At 42.6% G+C, this 19,777-nt stretch overlaps 1 protein-coding gene across 5 annotated transcripts; it reads left to right on the top strand.

The window, feature by feature from the left end:
• Positions 1–215: 215 nt before the first annotated feature.
• slc25a18 (solute carrier family 25 member 18) lies at positions 216–19,348 on the top strand. Of its 5 annotated transcripts, none has more exons than XM_014147963.2 (10): positions 216–643; positions 8,715–9,012; positions 9,257–9,379; positions 10,391–10,446; positions 10,763–10,853; positions 13,904–14,019; positions 14,128–14,311; positions 16,376–16,548; positions 18,076–18,151; positions 18,243–19,348. In XM_014147963.2, the coding sequence occupies exons 2-10, from the start codon at positions 8,993–8,995 to the stop codon at positions 18,382–18,384; spliced, it is 981 nt and encodes a 326-aa protein (XP_014003438.1). In that variant the 5' UTR covers positions 216–643; positions 8,715–8,992; the 3' UTR covers positions 18,385–19,348. The 5 variants fall into 5 exon arrangements, with proteins under 5 accessions (XP_014003438.1, XP_014003436.1, XP_045552950.1 ...); XM_014147961.2 differs by lacking the exon at positions 216–643 and adding an exon at positions 7,103–7,573; XM_045696994.1 differs by lacking the exon at positions 216–643 and adding an exon at positions 7,582–7,932.
• The last annotated feature ends 429 nt before the right edge of the window (positions 19,349–19,777 follow it).

A 19,777-nucleotide genomic window follows, 5' to 3' on the forward strand; every position in this document is an offset into this window, starting at 1 on the left:
AAATCCACCAAGCATTTATAATACCATTCAAACTATTTGTTTACTTGCAATTCTACTTAAATTAATATATATTGGTACTAACATTTGATTATCTGGTTTATTTGTTTTGTTTATGCTATCTTCTGCAGACATCCACCACCACCTCGACTTGATAGACCAGTCCCTATTTAAAGGGTATGCTAGTGATTTCAGAATTGTCTTTCAAAAGTACGGTATCTGCAAAAAAATTGTGGGTGCTTCTTCTGGTGCGCGTTTTCAAGAGTTCAAGCAAAGCGGCAGGTGCATTTACATGGACTTACATTTATTTGATTACTGGGCCGTATTTTGGATATTGCTTTCCTTTTGTTTTGTCCTCCCTGGTCCAGTTATGATGAGTTAGGTAATAATCTCCTTATTGAACTCCTATTATAGGCCAGCAATTAGCCTTCATATTTCAACTTGCAGTTTATATAAAAAAGCACAGTTAAGTGTAGATTTGATAGCTAGAATACTGAGGAAAAGGTTTCGAATACATTTGTTTTGTAATGGCAGTCTCCTTCAATGGAGAATAAGTACGTTTAGAATCTAAAGCGGTGGCTCCCCCCACCGCAGGAAGGGGAAAGCGCATGTAGCCTGAAGGAGAGAAGTATGCACTGATCAGGAGGTGAGTGACCACTGGCCTGAGACGCTGTCATTTTGTCTCTCTGAACTGCCATTATAAGGCGGCTACACAACTTTACAATGCATTGAAGACAAAGGGCAATACTGCAATTTCCAGACTACGATCATCTGTTTAACATTTTCCATATCGCCATATTCAATAACAAATGGAAACTGCCCTTTGATTTAACCTAGCTGTATTTTATTATATTCAATCAATGAGGCAAAAACATTACAGGAACAAAGTGGAGTCGCAATTGAATGGCTCAGACACAAGATGCATGTCAAATAAAACAAAACAAAAATGTATTTGTCACATGCGCGAATACAACAGGTGTAGCCTTACCGTGAAATATTTACTTAAAAGCCCTTAACCAACAATGCAGATAAAAAATAAACTAAAGTAACACAATAAAATAGCAATAACGAGGCTATATACAGGGGGTACCGTTACCGTGTCAATGTGCGGGGTAAAGGTTAGTTGAGGTAATTGAGGTAATATGTGCATGTAGGTAGGGGTAAAGTGACTATGCATAGATAATACACAGCAAGTAGCAGCAGCGTAAAAAAGGGGGTCAATGCAAATAGTCATTTTGATTAACTGTTTAGCAGTCTAATGGCTTGGGGTTAGAAGCTGTTAAGTAGCCTTTTGGACCTAGACTTGGCATTCCAGTACCGCTTGCCATGCGATAGCAGAGAGATTTATGACTAGTGTGGCTGGAGTCTATGAAAATATTTGGGGCCTTATAACAATGCCTGGTATAAAGGTCCTGGATGTCAGGAAGCTTAGCCCCAGGGATGTACTGGGCCGTAAGCACTACCCTCTGTAGCGCCTTGCTGTCAGATACCAAGCAGTTGCCATACCAAGTGGTGATGCACCCAGTCAGGATATTCTCGATGGTGCAGCTGTAGAATTTGAGGATCCGAGGACACATGCCAAATCTTTTCAGTCTCCTGAGGGGGAATAGGTGTTGTTGTGCCCTCTTTGCGACTGTCTTGGTGTGTTTGGACCATGATAGTTTGTCAGTGATGTGGACGCCAAGGAACTTGAAGCTCTCAACCCGCTTCACTACAGCCCTGTCGATGTGAATGGGGGCGTGCTCGCCCCCCTTTTCTTATAGTTCACAATCAGCTCTTTTGTCTTGCTCACATGGACGGAGAGGTTGTTGCCCTGGCACAACACTCACAGGTCACTGACCTTCTCCCTGTAGGCTGTCTCATCGTTGTCGGTGATCATCAGCAAACATAATGATGGTGTTGGAGTCATGTGTTGCCACGTGGTTGTGGGTGAACAGGGAGTACATGAGGGGACGAAGCACACACCCCTGAGGGTCCCCAGCGCTGCAGATGTTGTTGCCTACCCTTACCACCTGGTGGCGGCCTGTCAGGAAGTCCAGGATCCAGTTGCAGAGGGAGGTGTTTAGTCACAGGGTCCTTAGCTTAGTATTGAGTTTTGAGGACGCTATGGTGATGAACGCTGAGCTGGAGTCAACGAACAGCATTCTCACGTAGGTGTTCCTTTTGTCCAGGTAGGAAAGGCTAGTGTGGAGTGCAATGGAGATTGCGTCATCTGTGGATCTGTTGGGGCCGTATGCGCATTGTAGTGGGATGATGGTGTTGATGCAGCTTTTCAAAGCGCTTCATGATGTGAGTGCTATGGGCCAGTACTCATTTAGGCAGGTTACCATGGCGTTCTTGGGCACAGGGACTATGTGATCATACAGTTGTCCGGAACAGCTGGTGCTCTAATGCATTGTTCAGTGTTAGTTGCCTTGATGCAAGCAAGAAGGCATTTAGCTCATCTGGTAAGCTCGCGTCACTGGGCAGGGACTTCTGACAATCACGGCTTATAAAGGGAAAACCAGCCACATCGCAGACACCGACGTCTCACTCCCAGACAAACTTAACACGTTCTTTGCCAGCTTTGAGGAAAACAACACAGAGCTGCCGTCGTGGGCCCCCGCTGCTCACAAGGACGGTGGCTTCCAATCTCTGTAGCCACTGTGAGTAGGACTTTCAAACGTGTTAACCCTCACAAGGCTGCCATCCCGGACGGCATACCAAGCCGTGTCCTCAGTGCATGCGTAGACCAGCTGGCTGGGGTGTTTACAGACATATTCAACCTCTCTCTATTCCGGTCTGTTGACCCCACTTGTTTCAAAATGTCCACTATTGTTCCTGTATCCAAACAAGCTGAAGTAACTGAACTAAATTACTATTGCCCCGTAACACTCACCTCTCATCATGAAGTGCTTTGAGAGGCTAGTCAAGGACCATATCCCCTCCACCTTGCCCGACATCCTAGACCCACTACAATTTGCATACTGCCCCAACAGATCCACAGACAATGCAAATGCTGTTGCATTGCACACCGTCCTATCCCACCTGGACAAGAAGAATACCTATGTGAGAATGCTGTTCATCAACTACAGCTCTGCTTTCAACACCATAGTTCCCTCCAAGCTTGTCACTAAGCTCAGGGCCCTGGGTCTGAACTCCTTCCTGTGAACACCTCCACCAGACTGATCCTCTACACGGAGGCTCCCCAGAGGTGTGTGCTCAGACCCCATTCACTCATGACTGCGTGGCTACGCACGACTCCAACTCAATCATAGAGTTTGCTGATGACACGACAGTGGAAGGCCTGATTACCAACCACGATGAGACAGCCTACAGGCAGGAGGTTAGAGCCCTGGCGAGTGGTGTCAGGATAATAACCTCTCCCTCAATGTAAAAATAAATAAATGTCAAAACCGGGACAGAAAGATAAAAACAGCTCCTATCTCCAGGCCATCAGACTGTTGAACAGCCATCACTAGCCAGCTACCTGCTCGGTACTCTGTCCTGCACCTTGAGACTAATGCCTTATGTACAGTGCATTCGGAAAGTATTCAAACCCCTTGACTTTTTCCACATTTTGTTACGTTACAGCTTTATTCTAAAATGGATTGAATGAATTTTTGGACATGATTTGGAAAGGCACACACCTGTCTATATAAGGTCCCACAGTTGGCAATGCATGTCAGAGCAAAAACCAAGCCATGAGGTCGAAGGAATTGTCCATAGAGCTCTGAGACAGGATTGTGTCGAGGCACAGATCTGGGGAAGGGTACCAAAAAATGTCTAGTTCCCAAGAACACAGTGGCCTCCATCATTCTTAAAAGGAACAAGTTTGGAACCACCAAGACTCTTCCAAGAGCTGGCCGCCTGGCCAAACTGAGCAATCGGGGGAGAAGGGCCTTGTTCAAGGAGGTGACCTAAAACCCGGTGGTCACTCTGACAGAGCTCCAGAGTCCCTCTGTGGAGATGGGAGAACCTTCCAGAAGGACAACCATCTCTTCAGCACTCCACCAATCAGGCCTTTATGGTAGAACGGCCAGACGGAAGCCACTCCTCAGTAAAAGGTACATGACAGCCTGCTTGGAGTTTGTCAAAAGGCACCTAAAGACTCTCAGACCATGGGAAACAAGATTCTCTGGTCTGATGAAACCAAGAGTGAACTCTTTGGCCTGAATGCCAAGCGTCACATCTGGAGAAAACCTGGCACCATCCTTATGCTGTGGAGATGTTTTTCAGCGGCAGGGATTGGGAGAGTAGTCAGGATCGAGGTAAAGATGAACGGAGCAAAGTACAGAGAGATCCTTGATGAAAACCTGCTCCAGACCGCTCAGGAACTCCGCCTGGGGCAAAGGTTCACCTTCCAACAGCACAATGACCCTAAGCACACAGCCAAGACAATGCAGAAGTGGCTTCGGGACAGGTCTCTGAATGTCCTTGAGTGACCCAGCTAGAGCCCGGACTTGAACCCGATCTAACATCTCTGGAGAGACCTGAAATAGCTGTGCAGCGACACTCCCCATCCAACCTGACAGAGCTTGAGAAGATCTGCAGAGAAGAATGTAAGAAACTCCCCAAATACAGGCATGCCAAGCTTCTGTGTCATACCCAAGAAGACTCAAGGCTGTAATAGCTGCCAAAGGTGCTTCAACAAAGTACTGAGTAAAGGGTCTGAATACTTATGTAAATGTGATATTTCAGTTTTTTATTTGTAATAAATTTGCTAAATTTTCCAAAACCTGTTTGCTTTGTCATTATGGGGTATTGTGTGTAGATTGATGAGGGGAAAAAACGATTGAAAACATTTTCGAATAAGGCTGTAACGTAACAAAATGTGGAAAAAGTCAAGGGGTGTGAGTACTTTCCGAATGCACTGTGTATACTGTAGAGTAATTGAACGCTGACAACTTCATATTCTGTTTATATACTGTTTACTCACGGTGTATGTACACTGAGTATACCAAAAATTAGGAACACCTTCCTAATATTGAGATGCACCCCCACTTCTTTTACCCTCAGAACAGCCTCAATTCGTCGGACCATGAACTCTAAAAGGTGTCAAAAGTGTTCCACAGGGATGCTGGCCCAGTTTGATGCCAACACTTCCCACAGTTGTGTCAAGTTGGCTGGATGGCCTTTGGGTGGTGGGTCATTCTTGATACACACAGGAAACTGTTGAGCATGAAAAACCCAGCAGCGTTGTAGTTCTTGACACAAACCGGCACGCCTGGCACCTACTACCATACCCAATTCAAAGGCACTTAAATATTTTGTCCTGCCCATTGACCCTCTGAATGGCACAGATACACAATCCATGTCTCAATTGTCTCAAGGCTTAAAGATCTTTCTTTAACCTGTCTCCTCCCCTTAATCGACGCTGATTGTAGTGGATTTCACAAGTGACATCAATAAGGAATTATTTGATTATTTGTATTGTATTTGTGAGACATTCTACTGCATTGTTGGAGTTAGAAACACAATGTTGCTGCACCTGCTATAACACCAGCAAATCTGTCTACGCGACCTTATACATTTTGATTTTGATTTGATTAGGGCTGGGGTTGATTGAGAAGTCACATCAGGGCTAGGTGGTGGACAGCTTCACAGTGCTGTCAATGGTCTGATGGGCTTAGGTCCCCTGGGAGCCTCTGTGCCCCTTCAGTGCTGCCATGTTGCTAGGAGACACATATCCTGACTGCCTGTTGTCCTGTGTTGCTGTGGTCGAGCTTAGGTAGCCTACTCATTTTAGAACGTGGACTTTGTTCAATGATCCAGGCTCTTTCAGAACATCCAGTCACAACTCTCAGAAGGGATCAACAACATGCCATCTATGTGCCTCAAAAAGACTATCCAATACCATGTCATGCAGCTCACTAGATTTGTCCTAATATAGACTGACCATTGTTTTAAGATTAAAAGACCATGCATGATTACAAATGAGTCACCTCAGTGAGCATGATCTTTGCCATCGTGTAGTTTGCATTGAATTCTAGGTGATTGTGTAAGCACTCTAGTTGCAACGGACAAAAGTGTGTAAGTATTCTATAGTTGGGCTATTCTGAGTACTGTCTGTATGTGTAACCTTATAGGACATTGATTGATGAAACTGAGGCAATAGGAAAGGTATGGATCATGCATCCAACCTCAGGTTGGTCATCAATATCATACCCATGACGTTGTCAGTGATGACTTTGTCTACTGTTCCTCTGGACATACTTGTGCAGTATTTGCGCCAGAACTCATTGACTCAATATGGCCAAACAAAGGATCTCTGGAATACGAATACAATACATAATCACAGTCTACTCTGTGAAAGCTGTGAAATCCTCTTTACCAGGAGTTAAGGGGTGTCCGGTGTTTGTAACCTGACACCAGGCAGTCTGGGGGCCACATTTACCCACTGTGACACACTGGTGTGAGAGCCGCTCTCTCATTGGCGCTTTCTGAATGGCTCAACGGCCAGCTCAGAGAAGACAAGTCCTCTCCACAAAAAGACCATCCATAATGCTTCCACTCTTACAACGACCTTGTCATTGTGGAAGAAAATAAACACGCTAGATAATGGGATAATAACAAATGTAAACAAAGTTGTAGATAGTGCTTGCGATCCCTGTTATTGCCTGTCTTGTTATGGCAATTAACAATTTAGTCCAGTCTGTCTCTGCAGTCTGCATGCAGAATGTACAATATGAATCTCGCACCTGTTTCCACCTGAGTTTCACAGACCCTCTGACTTGTGTACCACTCCACAAGATATTTTTTTTTCTACCAGCTTGTGTTTTTCTCTTGTAATGTATGCCCTTTTTACATTTGTCTTTGTACTGTAACGTGACAACAGATTGTAACCCAAATGAGAAATATCCATCGAAAAGCGACATTTACTTTTGGATTACAAGTATTTGCCAGTTGATGTGACTAATTTTCAATGTCCGAAGTTGTTTTCTCATTAACATAAATCAATACTAAAATCCATATATAAATCAGTTGGGGCAAGGCAGGGTGGAGCTTGTGTTAGTGGAATCAGTTGTTGCAGTAATGCTGTGAGTTGCTGTTATTCCATTGATTGTTTCAGTTTTATATTATTCGTACAATTCTTTTTTAAATGCTTTTGTTAAATGTTTGTTGTTTTTGTTGTTTAATTGAATTTTAAATATCAGTGTCTCCTTTCAGTTATGGTTCATATTGGGTCTCTGAGGTATTATGTCATGTTTGTGCTGCTACTGAATAGGCTCTCTCTTACATAAAGTGCCTTTGTATTGCAGCTCAGGTTTTTGTGGATTATAATAGCAATATTTTTGCACAGTCAGCATGTTATGTGAGTGGGGAGTTCAGTTTCTGTAGCTTTGTGGTGTGACTATAGGCAGAGTTTATGTCTCGTTGCGTTAGTGCAAAGCTGTGTTGCCGGGGCTGTGTCACAGTGAGTCACCACAAGAGGGAGGGACTTAGGCAGGAGGACAATGCTGGTGTTTGTGCAACGGCCCCTGAGTGGCGACTAGGTCTCTCAGATCGCTCTCGCTTGAATACCATTGCTGCACACATTGTTGAAGCGAAAGAAAAGTGGACAGCTTGATCCTGCTTGTGGGATGCACTGAGAGGGGTAAGTTCCCCATTGCTATCTTTCTTATGAAAAAAAAACTAAATGTCAGACTTAAAACAAGCTATGTTGTCTGAGCTCGATGATCTGGTGCAGTTTGGAGAAGTTGGGGCTTTAGGGTTTGAGGTTGGCGTTGGGTAGACGATCGTGTCTGTGTTTTGGCAGGGGACTAGTGTGAAAGGAGGGGAGCTGAAAGAAAGCTTCACAGAGAGGCTCAGTGAAAGGCATGTGCAGAATGTGATTGGGCACTAGAAATGCAAGTACAGAGCTGTAGTAAGAGAGGGATCCAGAGGAACGGTTCAAAAGAGGAGGATGGTTGTGGTGAAAGATAACTGAGGAGAAATCAACAAAGGTGAATAAAGGTGAATTGACTGTATTTTCATAGGAAGAGAGAAGCGAGGATAGAGTGAAGGTTTACTGAGGTAAAAATAGACAAGGGGAATGGAGGCGGAGATTAAGAGAGATTAATTAGGGAGCTGAGAGAGGGAAGTAAGGAGGAAAAAAATTAAGGAAAAAAAGGGTTAGGGGACAAGAGGAGAAGAGGGTAATTTGAGGTGGGAACACCTGATGTCGATTTTACATCTTGGGTAATATTGTCTATAATAATGTTGTACAGACCAACTTCTGACAATCATTGTTGGCAGAAAAAAAGTTGTCAAACCAATGTTACAAGTTTTCATACACGGCAAAGGGAAATCTTTCCAGTTCTGCCCTCCTCTGTAGATCAAATAGTCTTATCCCTTTTAGCAATAAGATTAGAGAGACTTAAGACGTGGGAGACCCAGGAAATTCTGCCTCAGTATTATGTCTGACCTGCCTGGGTAACAGACGTGTTTCTGCTAACCTTCAACTCCTTGTCCAATGCCAACATGACAAGGAGTGGCATGATGGCGCAAACAGATCTGGGACCCTGGTAATGAATGACCAGGATGGGCTTCAATAATGACCAGGATGGGCTTCAGAATTCTGATTCAGTTGGTGGACATAACATTTCTGCAATACCCTGAACAACTATTGCTATAAAGAGATGTCACTGCAGTTCAGAGAGTTAACACAGAGATAAAAGGACCTCTGTATGATACTGAGGTATGGGAAAAGGTAACCTGATACATGTCATTGGTGTGGCCTTGCTCTTTTGGAACAGACCACTGGTATTCCTGTGTAGCACAGCAGAGCAGGAAGATTGGCCAGAGGACACCGGTTAAGCTCAGGTGGTGGGTGCCACATTATAGCGGAGAGGAACCCCAATGGTTCCCCACTGTGGAAGAACAGACACCACATTGATACCATAGCTGCATTTGTGCTGGAGTCAGGTGGGCCGGTAAGGGTACGGTAGTGGTGACACCTTGGGGCTGAGCAGGTGTGCCGATCGGAGGAGGAGGAAGGAAACTGACGTGGGCCTGGAGCCCAGTGACAGCCAGGATGGCCGAGCAGAAAGTTAGGTAACCACCATTACAATATCTCTTCACCTAGAACCTTGACGATTCAATCTAACAATAGAGTGAAAGGAGAAAACATTTTGTTTTGCCCAATGTTAACATTGTGCATTTACATAGTGTTTATGTCTGTGTCTTTCCATGTGTATGCATGTATCTGTTCCTCTTTGTCTGGGTGTTTTGCATGGATTTGTTTCCCTCGGTTGGCTTGCGTGTGTGTGCTTGTGTTTTGTGGTTTCCATCTCCGCAGCCTACCTGCTAAGCTGATTAATGGGGGCGTGGCAGGGCTGGTGGGTGTGACCTGTGTGTTTCCTATTGATCTGGCTAAGACCCGCCTACAGAACCAGCAGGGTGCCCGAGTCTACACCGGGATGTGAGTACTGCCTTGGCTCCTCTTTTATTTTATCCACACAAGGGACTTGAGACACTCTCGCACCAGGGATTTGAGGTCTTTGAGACGGGGAGACGCTCCTTTTGAACGAGGGAGTTTTTCCTTGTGGGATGAATACAGTTTATTGAATTGGAAGAAAGAGAGAATAGTTCTGTTTTGCCTCATACACACAGTAATTGCTTACAAGTAATCCGACTAAACTGTCCATGAGGGCTGATTGGGTCAAACGTGTTTTTTCACGTCTGCATTCAAAACAATCATTTGGTGCTGTATTGGTGAGTGCTATATTTACAGAGTGGCTTCCACAATAAATCCGACAGAGAAAAAAGCTTATTCCTGGCTCAATGGTATTACTTCTTGACTCTAATGGTTGTCTAGTACAGACAGCTATCTATCTCTATACATCTGTACAGATAAGACAGTGATTTGGAAACAGGGTTGAGTGGGCATTGTGCCTATATTTACCTTGGTGAAGACAGAATGTTGGCCCAGTGAGTTACTGGTTGGCACAGGAGTGATCCTTTGGCATCCTGACTACACATGGTCTTTTAATTAAGTAACAATCTAGTAGCTGCTCGTGAAGTTGATCACATCAATGTAAAAATCACAATGTGAACCAATTAAAGGAAAGTGTCTGTCAATTGTTTGTTTGTTTGTTTGTTTGTTTGTAGTGTGTAGCTGTGTTTAAGTGATACCAACAACTTCAACCATGTAGGGTTTATGTTAAGATTGACAAGACACTGTATTGTAAGGAAATGTAAATTACATACATGGTATTCATTTTTAAATGTATTATTAAATATTAAAACATACAATCTACTTGCAGTGAAGTCGCTCAACATTCACATAACATTCAGCTATTCATTGTTTATGCATGGTCAATAAGCATCAGTTATAAATGTTATAAAATAAATCATGAATTTCAAGGATGGAATTCTTCAGAAAGTTCACCCAAACTGATTTTACCTTAATATTTCTCCTTTTTATGTGAAGGCTGGACTGTTTGACGAAGACGGTTAAGATGGAAGGCTACTTTGGGATGTATAGAGGTACTATTTCCCTGGATTCATGTAATGTACAATTCCGTGTTTTGAGTTTAGCTAACACTGCCTAAATTGACATAACTGCGGTAAACCTTCTATTGTACTTTTTTTTAAAGTATTTTTTAATTTATTTTATTTAACAAGGCAAGTCAGTTAAAGAACACATTCTTATTTAGAATGACGGCCTACCAATCAAGCACTTACAGTTAGTAACTAGCCTAGATCTAATCATATGGCAGTGTAGCGCAGGGGAAGGTTTTGTGTATGACGTTAACTGTATGTTATGTGTTGCTATAATCCATTACCCCTCCCCCCTCCCCAGGTGCAGTAGTGAATCTCACTCTTGTCACACCAGAGAAAGCCATCAAACTGGCAGCAAATGATATCTTCAGACAGAAACTCTCCAAGGATGGGTAACTCACATTTAGTCCTAGAACAGCACCTACACTTTTTTCACAATTCAACTGAAACATCCTTAAACCAAAACACTTTTTGGGGCCGGGGACCCCTTTTGTGATAGCAATTTCATCAGGGCCCCCCTCATAATCAGCATATAAGGAGTTTTACTATGACTTCGGCAATGCATCGCCAGGAGGAACAAAGTTTTGGGCCCTGGGAAGGAACATTTTAAAAGGCACACCTCTTGGCATCAGAGAGAAAATGTTGCAGTTCAAGCTGATTTCCTGCAATTCTACAGATTTTGTCATGTGGCAGAGAGATGTTTTGTTGTTGCAGCTTTAAGGTAATATCCTGCAATTTTACATATTTTTCCTTGAGGCAGAGAGAAAACGTTGCACTTTTAAAGCAAAAGAAATACAGTGCATTTATGAACAAAAAATTAGGTGAGGAAAACAGAATTGATAATTGGTGGAGTACTGTGGATACCAATATCCCTCACAGACCCATGTTACCCAGGGTTAAGAACATAAATTGTAGATGAATAATATTACATTGTATTGAATTACACCCTCTAAACTTATTCCACGGATCCCTTGGCCAAACTGTTTAATCTGTTGTCAGGCCCAGTGCAGTCAAAAACATGATTTTCCTGTGTTTTATATACATTTCCACACTGAGGTTGAACTAATACTGGGAAATCGACGATAATGCCCTTTTAGTGTAAGAGCTGCCTGAAATTTCAGCCTGTTTTGGTGGGATGGAGTTTTGGCCTGCCTGGTTGACCTCAATTAGTTATTAGACCATTAAGAAAGAGAAGCCCAAACCTCTTTGCCAATAACAGCTAATTTTCAGTTTTCCCCTCCCCATTCAGACCACTCCCAGATGGTCCTAGCAAAATTCTTGTGTGAGAAATTGCTCTTTGCTATGAAGCTATTTTTGTTTCTTTTTGACCATTTGAAAGTGGCAATATGTAAATTTGTGGGCGACCCAACCAAATTCACACAAATGTGAGTTATAGATCTATCATTCTACTTGAAAGCAACTCTAAGAAGCGGTAGATACTGTATATTCTATGTATGCTATTTCTACTTTTGTGTCTTTTACTTTCAATTTTGTACACCAGCTTCAAACAGCTGTAACAACAATATATTTGGTTATGAAAATATATTTCACAGCGGTTTAGATGGTACAATGATTCTCCACACTATACTAACTTAATTTGTCACATAAACTGAAATTAGGCGAATTACTAGAGTTTTAGAAACCAGGAAATGGTGGAGTGATTTCTGCATAGCGCAACTTTAATTGAAAACAATCACAGTAAGGTACTTAATTGTTACCCAGAAATTATTTGATATTGAGATAAAAACAGCTGCATTGGACCCTACTTCGAGAATCCCTGCCTTAAAGTACTTAGTTGAAGTCAGAAATTTACATACACCTTAGTCAAATACATTTAAACTCAGTTTTTCACAATTCCTGACATTTAATCCTAGTAAAAATTCCCGGTCTTAGGTCAGTTAGGATCACCACTTTATTTTAAGAATGTGATATGTCAGAATAATAGTAGAGAGAATGATTTCTTTCAGCTTTTATTTCTTTCATCACTTTCCCAGTGGGTCAGAAGTTTACATGCACTCAATTAGTATTTGGTAGCATTGCCTTTAAATTGTTTAACGTGGGTCAAACGTTTAGGGTAGCCTTGCACATGCTTCCCACAGTAAGTTGGGTGAATTTTGGCCCATTCCTCCTGACAGAGCTGCTGTAACTGAGTCAGGTTTAGGCCTCCTTCCTCGCACACTCTTTCAGTTCTGCCCACAAATTTTCTATAGGATTGAGGTCAGGGCTTTGTGTTGGCCACTCCAATACCTTGACTTGGTTGTCCTTAAACCATTTTGCCACAACTTTGGAAGTATGCTTGGGGTCATTGTCCATTTGGAAGACCCATTTGCGACCAAGCTTTAACTTCCTGACGGATGTCTTCAGATGTTGCTTCAATATATCCACATAATTTTCCATCCTCATGATGCCATCTATTTTGTGAAGTGCACCAGTCCCTCCTGCAGAAAAGCACCCCCATAACATGATGCTGCCACCCCCATGCTTCACGGTTGGGATGGTGTTCTTCAGCTTGCAAGCCTCCCCCTTTTTCCTCCAAACATAACGATGGTCATTATGGCCATTTTTGTTTCATCAGACCAGAGGACATTTCTCCAAAAACTACAATCTTTGTTCCCATGCGCAGTAGCAAACCGTAGTCTGGCTTTTTCATGGCGGTTTTGGAGCAGTGGCTTCTTTCTTGCTGAGCGGCCTTTCAGGTTATGTCGATATAGGACTCGTTTTACTATGACGGCTGTGTGATCCCATGGTGTTTAAACTTGCGTACTATTGTTTGTACAGATGAACGTGGTACCTTCAGGCGTTTGGAAATTGCTCCCAAGGATGAACCAGACTTGTGGAGGTCTACAATATTTTTTTCTGAGGTATTGACTGATTTCTTTTGATTCTCCCATGATGTCAAGCAAAGAGGCACTGAGTTTGAAGGTAGGCCTTGAAATACATCCACAGGTACACCTCCAATTGACTCAAATGATGTCAATTAGCCTATCAGAAGCTTCTAAAGCCATGACATCATTTTCTGGAATTTTCCAAGCTGTTTAAAGGCACAGTCAACTTAGTGCATGTGAACTTCTGACCCACTGGAATTGTGATACAGTGAATTAGAAGTGAAATAATCTGTCTGTAAACAATTGTTGGAAAAATGACTTGTGTCATGCACAAAGTAGATGTCCTAACCAACAGTTTGTTAACAATACATTTGTGGAGTGGTTGAAAAACGAGTTTTAATGACTCCAACCTAAGTGTATGTAAACTTCTGACTTCAACTTTATTTATGCAAAAAGGTCATCAGGTGGATAATCCTGAGTTAACATAACATTAATGTAATAAAGTCAGACGATCGAAGGTGCTATTCCTACAGTGCACTGTGTCTATTTATCAGTATGGTGGTGCCATTGCTATGTGTTATTTATTACCCTGCTAACCCTGTCATTTTGTCCCACAGGAAGTTGCCCCTATGGGGGGAGATACTGGCAGGATGTGGGGCGGGGACGTGTCAGGTGATAGTGACTACACCCATGGAGATGCTCAAGATCCAGTTGCAAGACGCAGGAAGGTTAGGTGAGTTCTATGAACCATTTGTCCTTAGGCCTCAGCTGTGTGTGCTAGGCAGTGATAATGACTCTGCTGCTGAAGTTTTTTGACACTGATGTGGTGTGTGTGTGACAGCTGCCATAACCAGAGTGGTCCAAGCACCCACTGCAGCTCCTGGTCCAGCGCCGTCATTGGTGGCCCCCCCTCCAGCCCAGCCAGCCCCACCACCACGGACCACTGCCATCCGTATCACCCTGGAGCTACTGAAAACACGTGGCCTGCCTGGCCTCTACCGGGGAGCAGGAGCCACATTGATGAGGTCAAACACTCTCTGTTACTCTCAAATTCACATAGGCAACAGCATACAAAGTCGAAGACTGAATTAAGGCATGATATCAGACAAACTGTATGTGTGTGTGTCAAACGCACGCACTCACTCATTCACTCCCTGTGTGCCAAGCACACACAAACACATGCACACAAACATGTTTCTGTTGCTCAGTTCTGAGTAATCCTGAACTGAGTGAACTGAGGTAACCTGCTAGACTCACTGTCAGGCCTGATTTGTCTCGTTGTCTCATTACTGGTGATTAGTTCGTGGCAAAGACTTTCAGATTTACTTCTGGTGAAGGCTACCTCATTTACGTACACCACATATCGCAGCCCTCTGTTCAACATTTGACATTTGTTGGAAATAAGTTGTCTCTTACATTCTATGTACAGTGCATCTCGAGTCTGACTGGCACACTGGCTAATCAAGCCCAAAATACAGTACCAGTCAACATTTTGGACACCTACTCATTCAAGGGTTTTTCTTTATTTTTAGTATTTTCTACATTGTAGAATAAAAGTGAAGACATCAACAATGAAATAACACATTTGGAATCATGTAGTAACCAAAAAGGTGTTAAACAAATCAAAATATATTTTAGATTCTTCAAAGTAGCCACCATTTGCCTTGATGACAGCTTTGCACACTCTTGGCATTCTCTCACCCAGCTTCATGAGGAATGCCTTTCCAACAGTCTTGAAGGAGTTCCCACATATGCTGAGCACTTGTTGGCTGCTTTTCCTTCACTCTGCGGTCCAACTCATGCCAAACCATCTCAATTGAGTTGAGGTCGGGTGATTGTGGAGGCCAGGTCATCTGATGCAGCACTCCATCACTCTCCTTGGTCAAATAGCCCTTACACAGCCTGGAGGTGTGTTTTGGGTCATTGTCCTGTTGAAAAACAAATGATAGTCCCACTAAGCGCAAACCAGATGGGATGGCATATCGCTGCAGAATGCTGTGGTAGCCATGCTGGTTAAGTGTGCCTTGAATTCTAAATAACTCACAGAGTGTCACCAGCAAAGCACCCCCACACCAGCACAATGCTTCCATGCTTCACGGTCGAAACCACACATGCAGAGATAATCCGTTCACCTACTCTGCGTCTCACAAAGACACAGTGGTTGGAACCAAAAATCTCAAATTTGGACTCATCAGATCAAAGGACAGATTTCCAACAGTCTAATGTCCATTGCTCGTGTTTCTTGGCCCAAGCAAGTCTCTTCTTCTTATTGGTGTCCTTTTAGTAGTGGTTTCTTTGCAGCAATTCAACCATAAAAGCCTAATTCACGCAGTCTCCTCTGAACAATTGATGTTGAGATGTGTCTTTTACTTGAACTCTGAAGCATTTATTTGGGCTGCAATCTGAGATGCAGTTAACATTAATGAACTTGTCCTCTGCAGCAGTCCTCATGAGAGTCAGTTTCATCATAGCGCTTGATGGTTTTTGCGACTGCATTTGAAGAAACTTTCAAAGTTCTTGAAATGTTCCACATTGACTGACCATGTCTTAAAGTAATGATGGACTGTTGTTTCTCTTTGCTTATTTGAGCTGTTCTTGCCATAATATGGACTTGGTCTTTTACCAAATAGGGCTATCTTCTTGTATACGAACCCTACCTTGTCACAACACAACTGATTGGCTCAAACGCATTAAGGAAAGAAATTCCACAAATTAACTTTTAACAAGGCACACCTGTTAATTGAAAAGCATTCCAGGTGACTACCTCATGAAGCTGGTTGAGAGAATGCCAAGAGTGTGCAAAGCTGTCATCATGGCAAATGGTGGCTATTTTGAAGATTCTCAAATATAAAATATATTTTGATTGAACACTTTTGGTTACTAAATGATTCCATATGTGTTATTTCATAGTTTTGATGTCTTCACTATTATTCTACAATGTAGAAAATACTAAAAATAAAGAAAAACCCTGGAATGAGTAGGTGTGTCCAAAATTGACTGGTACTGCAAATCAGGTTCTTGCAGTTATGTCTGGCAGGGAAAATCCTCCTGTGGACTGAGGCATACCTCTGTTATTTTTCATTTTCCAGGGACGTCCCTTTCTCTATGATCTACTTCCCGATGTTCGCCAACCTGAATGCGCTGGGCCGAGGAGGGCTGAGTAGCCATGGAGACCTGCAGGAGCGGGCCCCCTTCCTGCAGTCCTTCACGGCAGGCTGCACAGCCGGATCAGTGGCAGCTGTAGCTGTCACACCACTGGACGGTGAGAGAAACAGAGGCAGGGAAGGGCTGGGGGAGCCCCATAAAGCAGAGATAAACCCCTGTATTCTCAGTGTCATTCAGTAACGTACACGTTATTCAGTAGCAGTACATGTTGTTCAGTCCTACACTGTAATGCCCACAATAAGACCATCTAATCCTTATGTACAGTGGCAAGAAAAGGTATGTGAACCCTTTGGAATTACCTGGATTTCTGCAGAAATTAGTCCTAAAATTTGATCTGATCTTCATCTTAGTCACAACAATAGACAAACACAGCGTGCTTAAATAACACACAAATTATTGTATTTGTCTATATTGAATACATAATTTAAACATTCACAGTGTAGGTTGGAAAAAGTATGTCAACACTAACAAAATTTGAGTTTGCTATTCACAAGAAGCATTGCCTGATGTGAACCATCGAATATAAGAGATCTCAGAAGACCTAAGAGTAAGAATTGTTGACTTGCATAAAGTTGGAAAGGGTTACAAAAGTATCTCTAAAAGCCTTGATGTTCATCAGTCCACGGTAAGACAAACTGCCCATAAATGGAGAAAGTTCAGCACTGTTGCTAAAGTTCAGTTGTTTGTGAGGAACACACAACACTATGTGTGGAAGAAAAAAGGCACAGCACACCAACATCAAAACCTCATCCCAGCTGTAAAGTATGGTGGAGGGAGCATTATGGTTTGGGGCTGCCTCGGGGCCTGGACAGCTTGCTATCATCGACAGAAAAATGAATTCAAGTTTATCAAGACATTTTGCAGGAGAATGTAAGGCTATCTGTCCGCCAATTGAAGCTCAACAGAAGTTGGGTGATGCAACAGGACAATGACCCAAAACACAGAAGTAAATCAACAACAGAATGGCTTCAACAGAAGAAAATACACCTTCTGGAGTGGCCCAGTCAGAGTCCTGACCTCAACCCGATTTTAAAATGCTGTGGCATGACCTCGAGCGGTTCACACCAGACATCTTAAATATATTGCTGAACTGAAATAGTTTTGTAAAGATGAATGGTCCAAAATTCCTCCTGACCGTTGTGCAGGTCTGATCCGCAACTACAGAAAACATTTGGTTGAGTTTATTGCTGCCAAAGGCGGGTCAACCAGTTATTACACTGAATGTTTACACAGTGTGTTCAATGAAGACATGAAAACGTATAATTGTTTGTGTGTTATTAGTTTAAGCAGACTGTGTTTGTCTATTGTTACTTAGATGAAGATCAGATCAAATTTTATGACCAATTTATGCAGAAATCCAGGTAATTCCAAAGGGTTCACATACTTTTTCTTGCCACTGCAGATGTTAAACATGGACAGTTTGTAAGGTTTGAATCCTGTGTTGGGGTTGCAGAGGCTATTGAATTTACTTAGCGGATTACAATTAAATGATACCCCAAGTGCAATGGAATGAACTACGGTATTATCAATAACTAAGGAATCCCAGAGCACAATGATACCCTCATTGTCTGTAAAGAAGGGCAGTTGAGTTGACATTGATTTCTGTGTGTGTGTTTGTTGGCAGTCATAAAGACTCGTATACAGACCTTGCAGAAGGGGGAGGGGGAGGACACATACCGTGGCATTGTTGACTGCACACGGTAAGGCATGCACCGGAAAACCCACACGTTTGCTGCTCCAATGTGTATGTGTAAACCTTTCACCGACAGCAGGTTTGTCACCTTTCCATAGGCGGATCTGGAGTAAAGAGGGCCCAGCAACATTCCTCAAGGGGGCGACATGTCGCGCTCTGGTCATTGCCCCTCTCTTTGGCATCGCACAGGGAGTCTACTTTCTGGGCGTAGGAGAGCAGTTGCTAGGGCTACTGGAATAGCAGCAGAATGTGACCCTTTACAGTATAGAACATACTGCTTCATTCAGCAGTGAAAGTGAATGGAGGGAGAGAGGAGAGTGTAGCCCTAACTGTATGAGCACTGAGTACGTGGAGAGAGCGAGAGAAAGACCGAAAGAGAGAGGTCACAATCAGCTAACCAAATGAAGGGGATAAGAGAGTGAAGTATGATGGGGAGGCTCTAACTGCTAACATGGGAAACAACATTGCACACTAATTATGTTTGTCTATATTTCTAAAATGTGTAAGCAGGGTTCTATAGGCTTCTGAGTGTTTATGTATGTGACTAATCTGGAGGTGTGTCTCAGCTAGGTTGGTGTCTTAGGATTGTATTTTCAACTTGAGAGCTAACTCTCCATGGTTCTTGTGCAGAAGGGTCCTTGAGTTTGCCATCACTAAGGAAGTTGCCAAGCTATCGTGTTATTTGAGTGACAAAACCATCTTGAAATTTGTTTTCAAACGATCAAATCTTTTTATGAATGTTGTATAATGTTGACTACATTGCCATGTTTGATGAGAAGTCTAAACTAGAATTTGGCCTGCATTTCAAAGCAAATGGTTCACCTTTCACAGAGAGACATCCTTTTTGTTTTGTTTTATGAAAAAGGACTTAACCTCCACATTAGCTCAGTGAGTTGCTTTCCCATCCGTGAGTCCAGAGTTGTAATCTTGGACTCGTTCTGTGTCAAGCACTGCCAGTTAACTGTATAGGGTCAGTTGTTAATGCTTTAATCCTATCTCTGTACTGTAACCTGCTGAACAGCCAGGCTCCTCTCCTATAGTTTAGACTGCTGGGCCTGCACTCTGAGGCCTTACCTTCCTGTTCACCACAACTCTGAGGCTCGGAAGCAAACCGCCTCTAGCTGTATTACTGTTAGCTTAACTTTTTTAATGCTTCTATGAATGACATGTCGGTTCACACAATAAAAATAATAAAAAAGCCTTATTTTGCTGATGGAGTCTCTTGTCCAAAACATTTAACTTGTGCATAAATCTTAACATTTGGAATTCAGCATAATTGTTGAAAGTGTTCAAATGTCTGTATTGATGTACAATTTAGTGAAGCCTATGATAAGAGCCATTTTAAAGCACTAGGTTCTTGCGAACTCTCTATGGTGTAAATCCACAAGGTGGCAATAAAAGCATTTTGTTTTGTACATTTTTAAAGCCGAACACTTCATTTTATGATGGGTCTGGAATAACCATTTTATTATTAATTGGAGAGAACTGTAAATGAAAATACTGAATATTCACATTTCTGTATGTATTTATTATTTATCACATTGGTAAGTAACAATAAAAGACATTGGATTAGAGAATGGATATTCCCATTCAACACTAAATACACACACACACAAACAACCATCAAAAGGAA

This window comes from Salmo salar, chromosome ssa16 (genome assembly GCF_905237065.1).
Source record: "Salmo salar chromosome ssa16, Ssal_v3.1, whole genome shotgun sequence".
NCBI classification, from domain to species: Eukaryota; Metazoa; Chordata; class Actinopteri; order Salmoniformes; family Salmonidae; genus Salmo; species Salmo salar.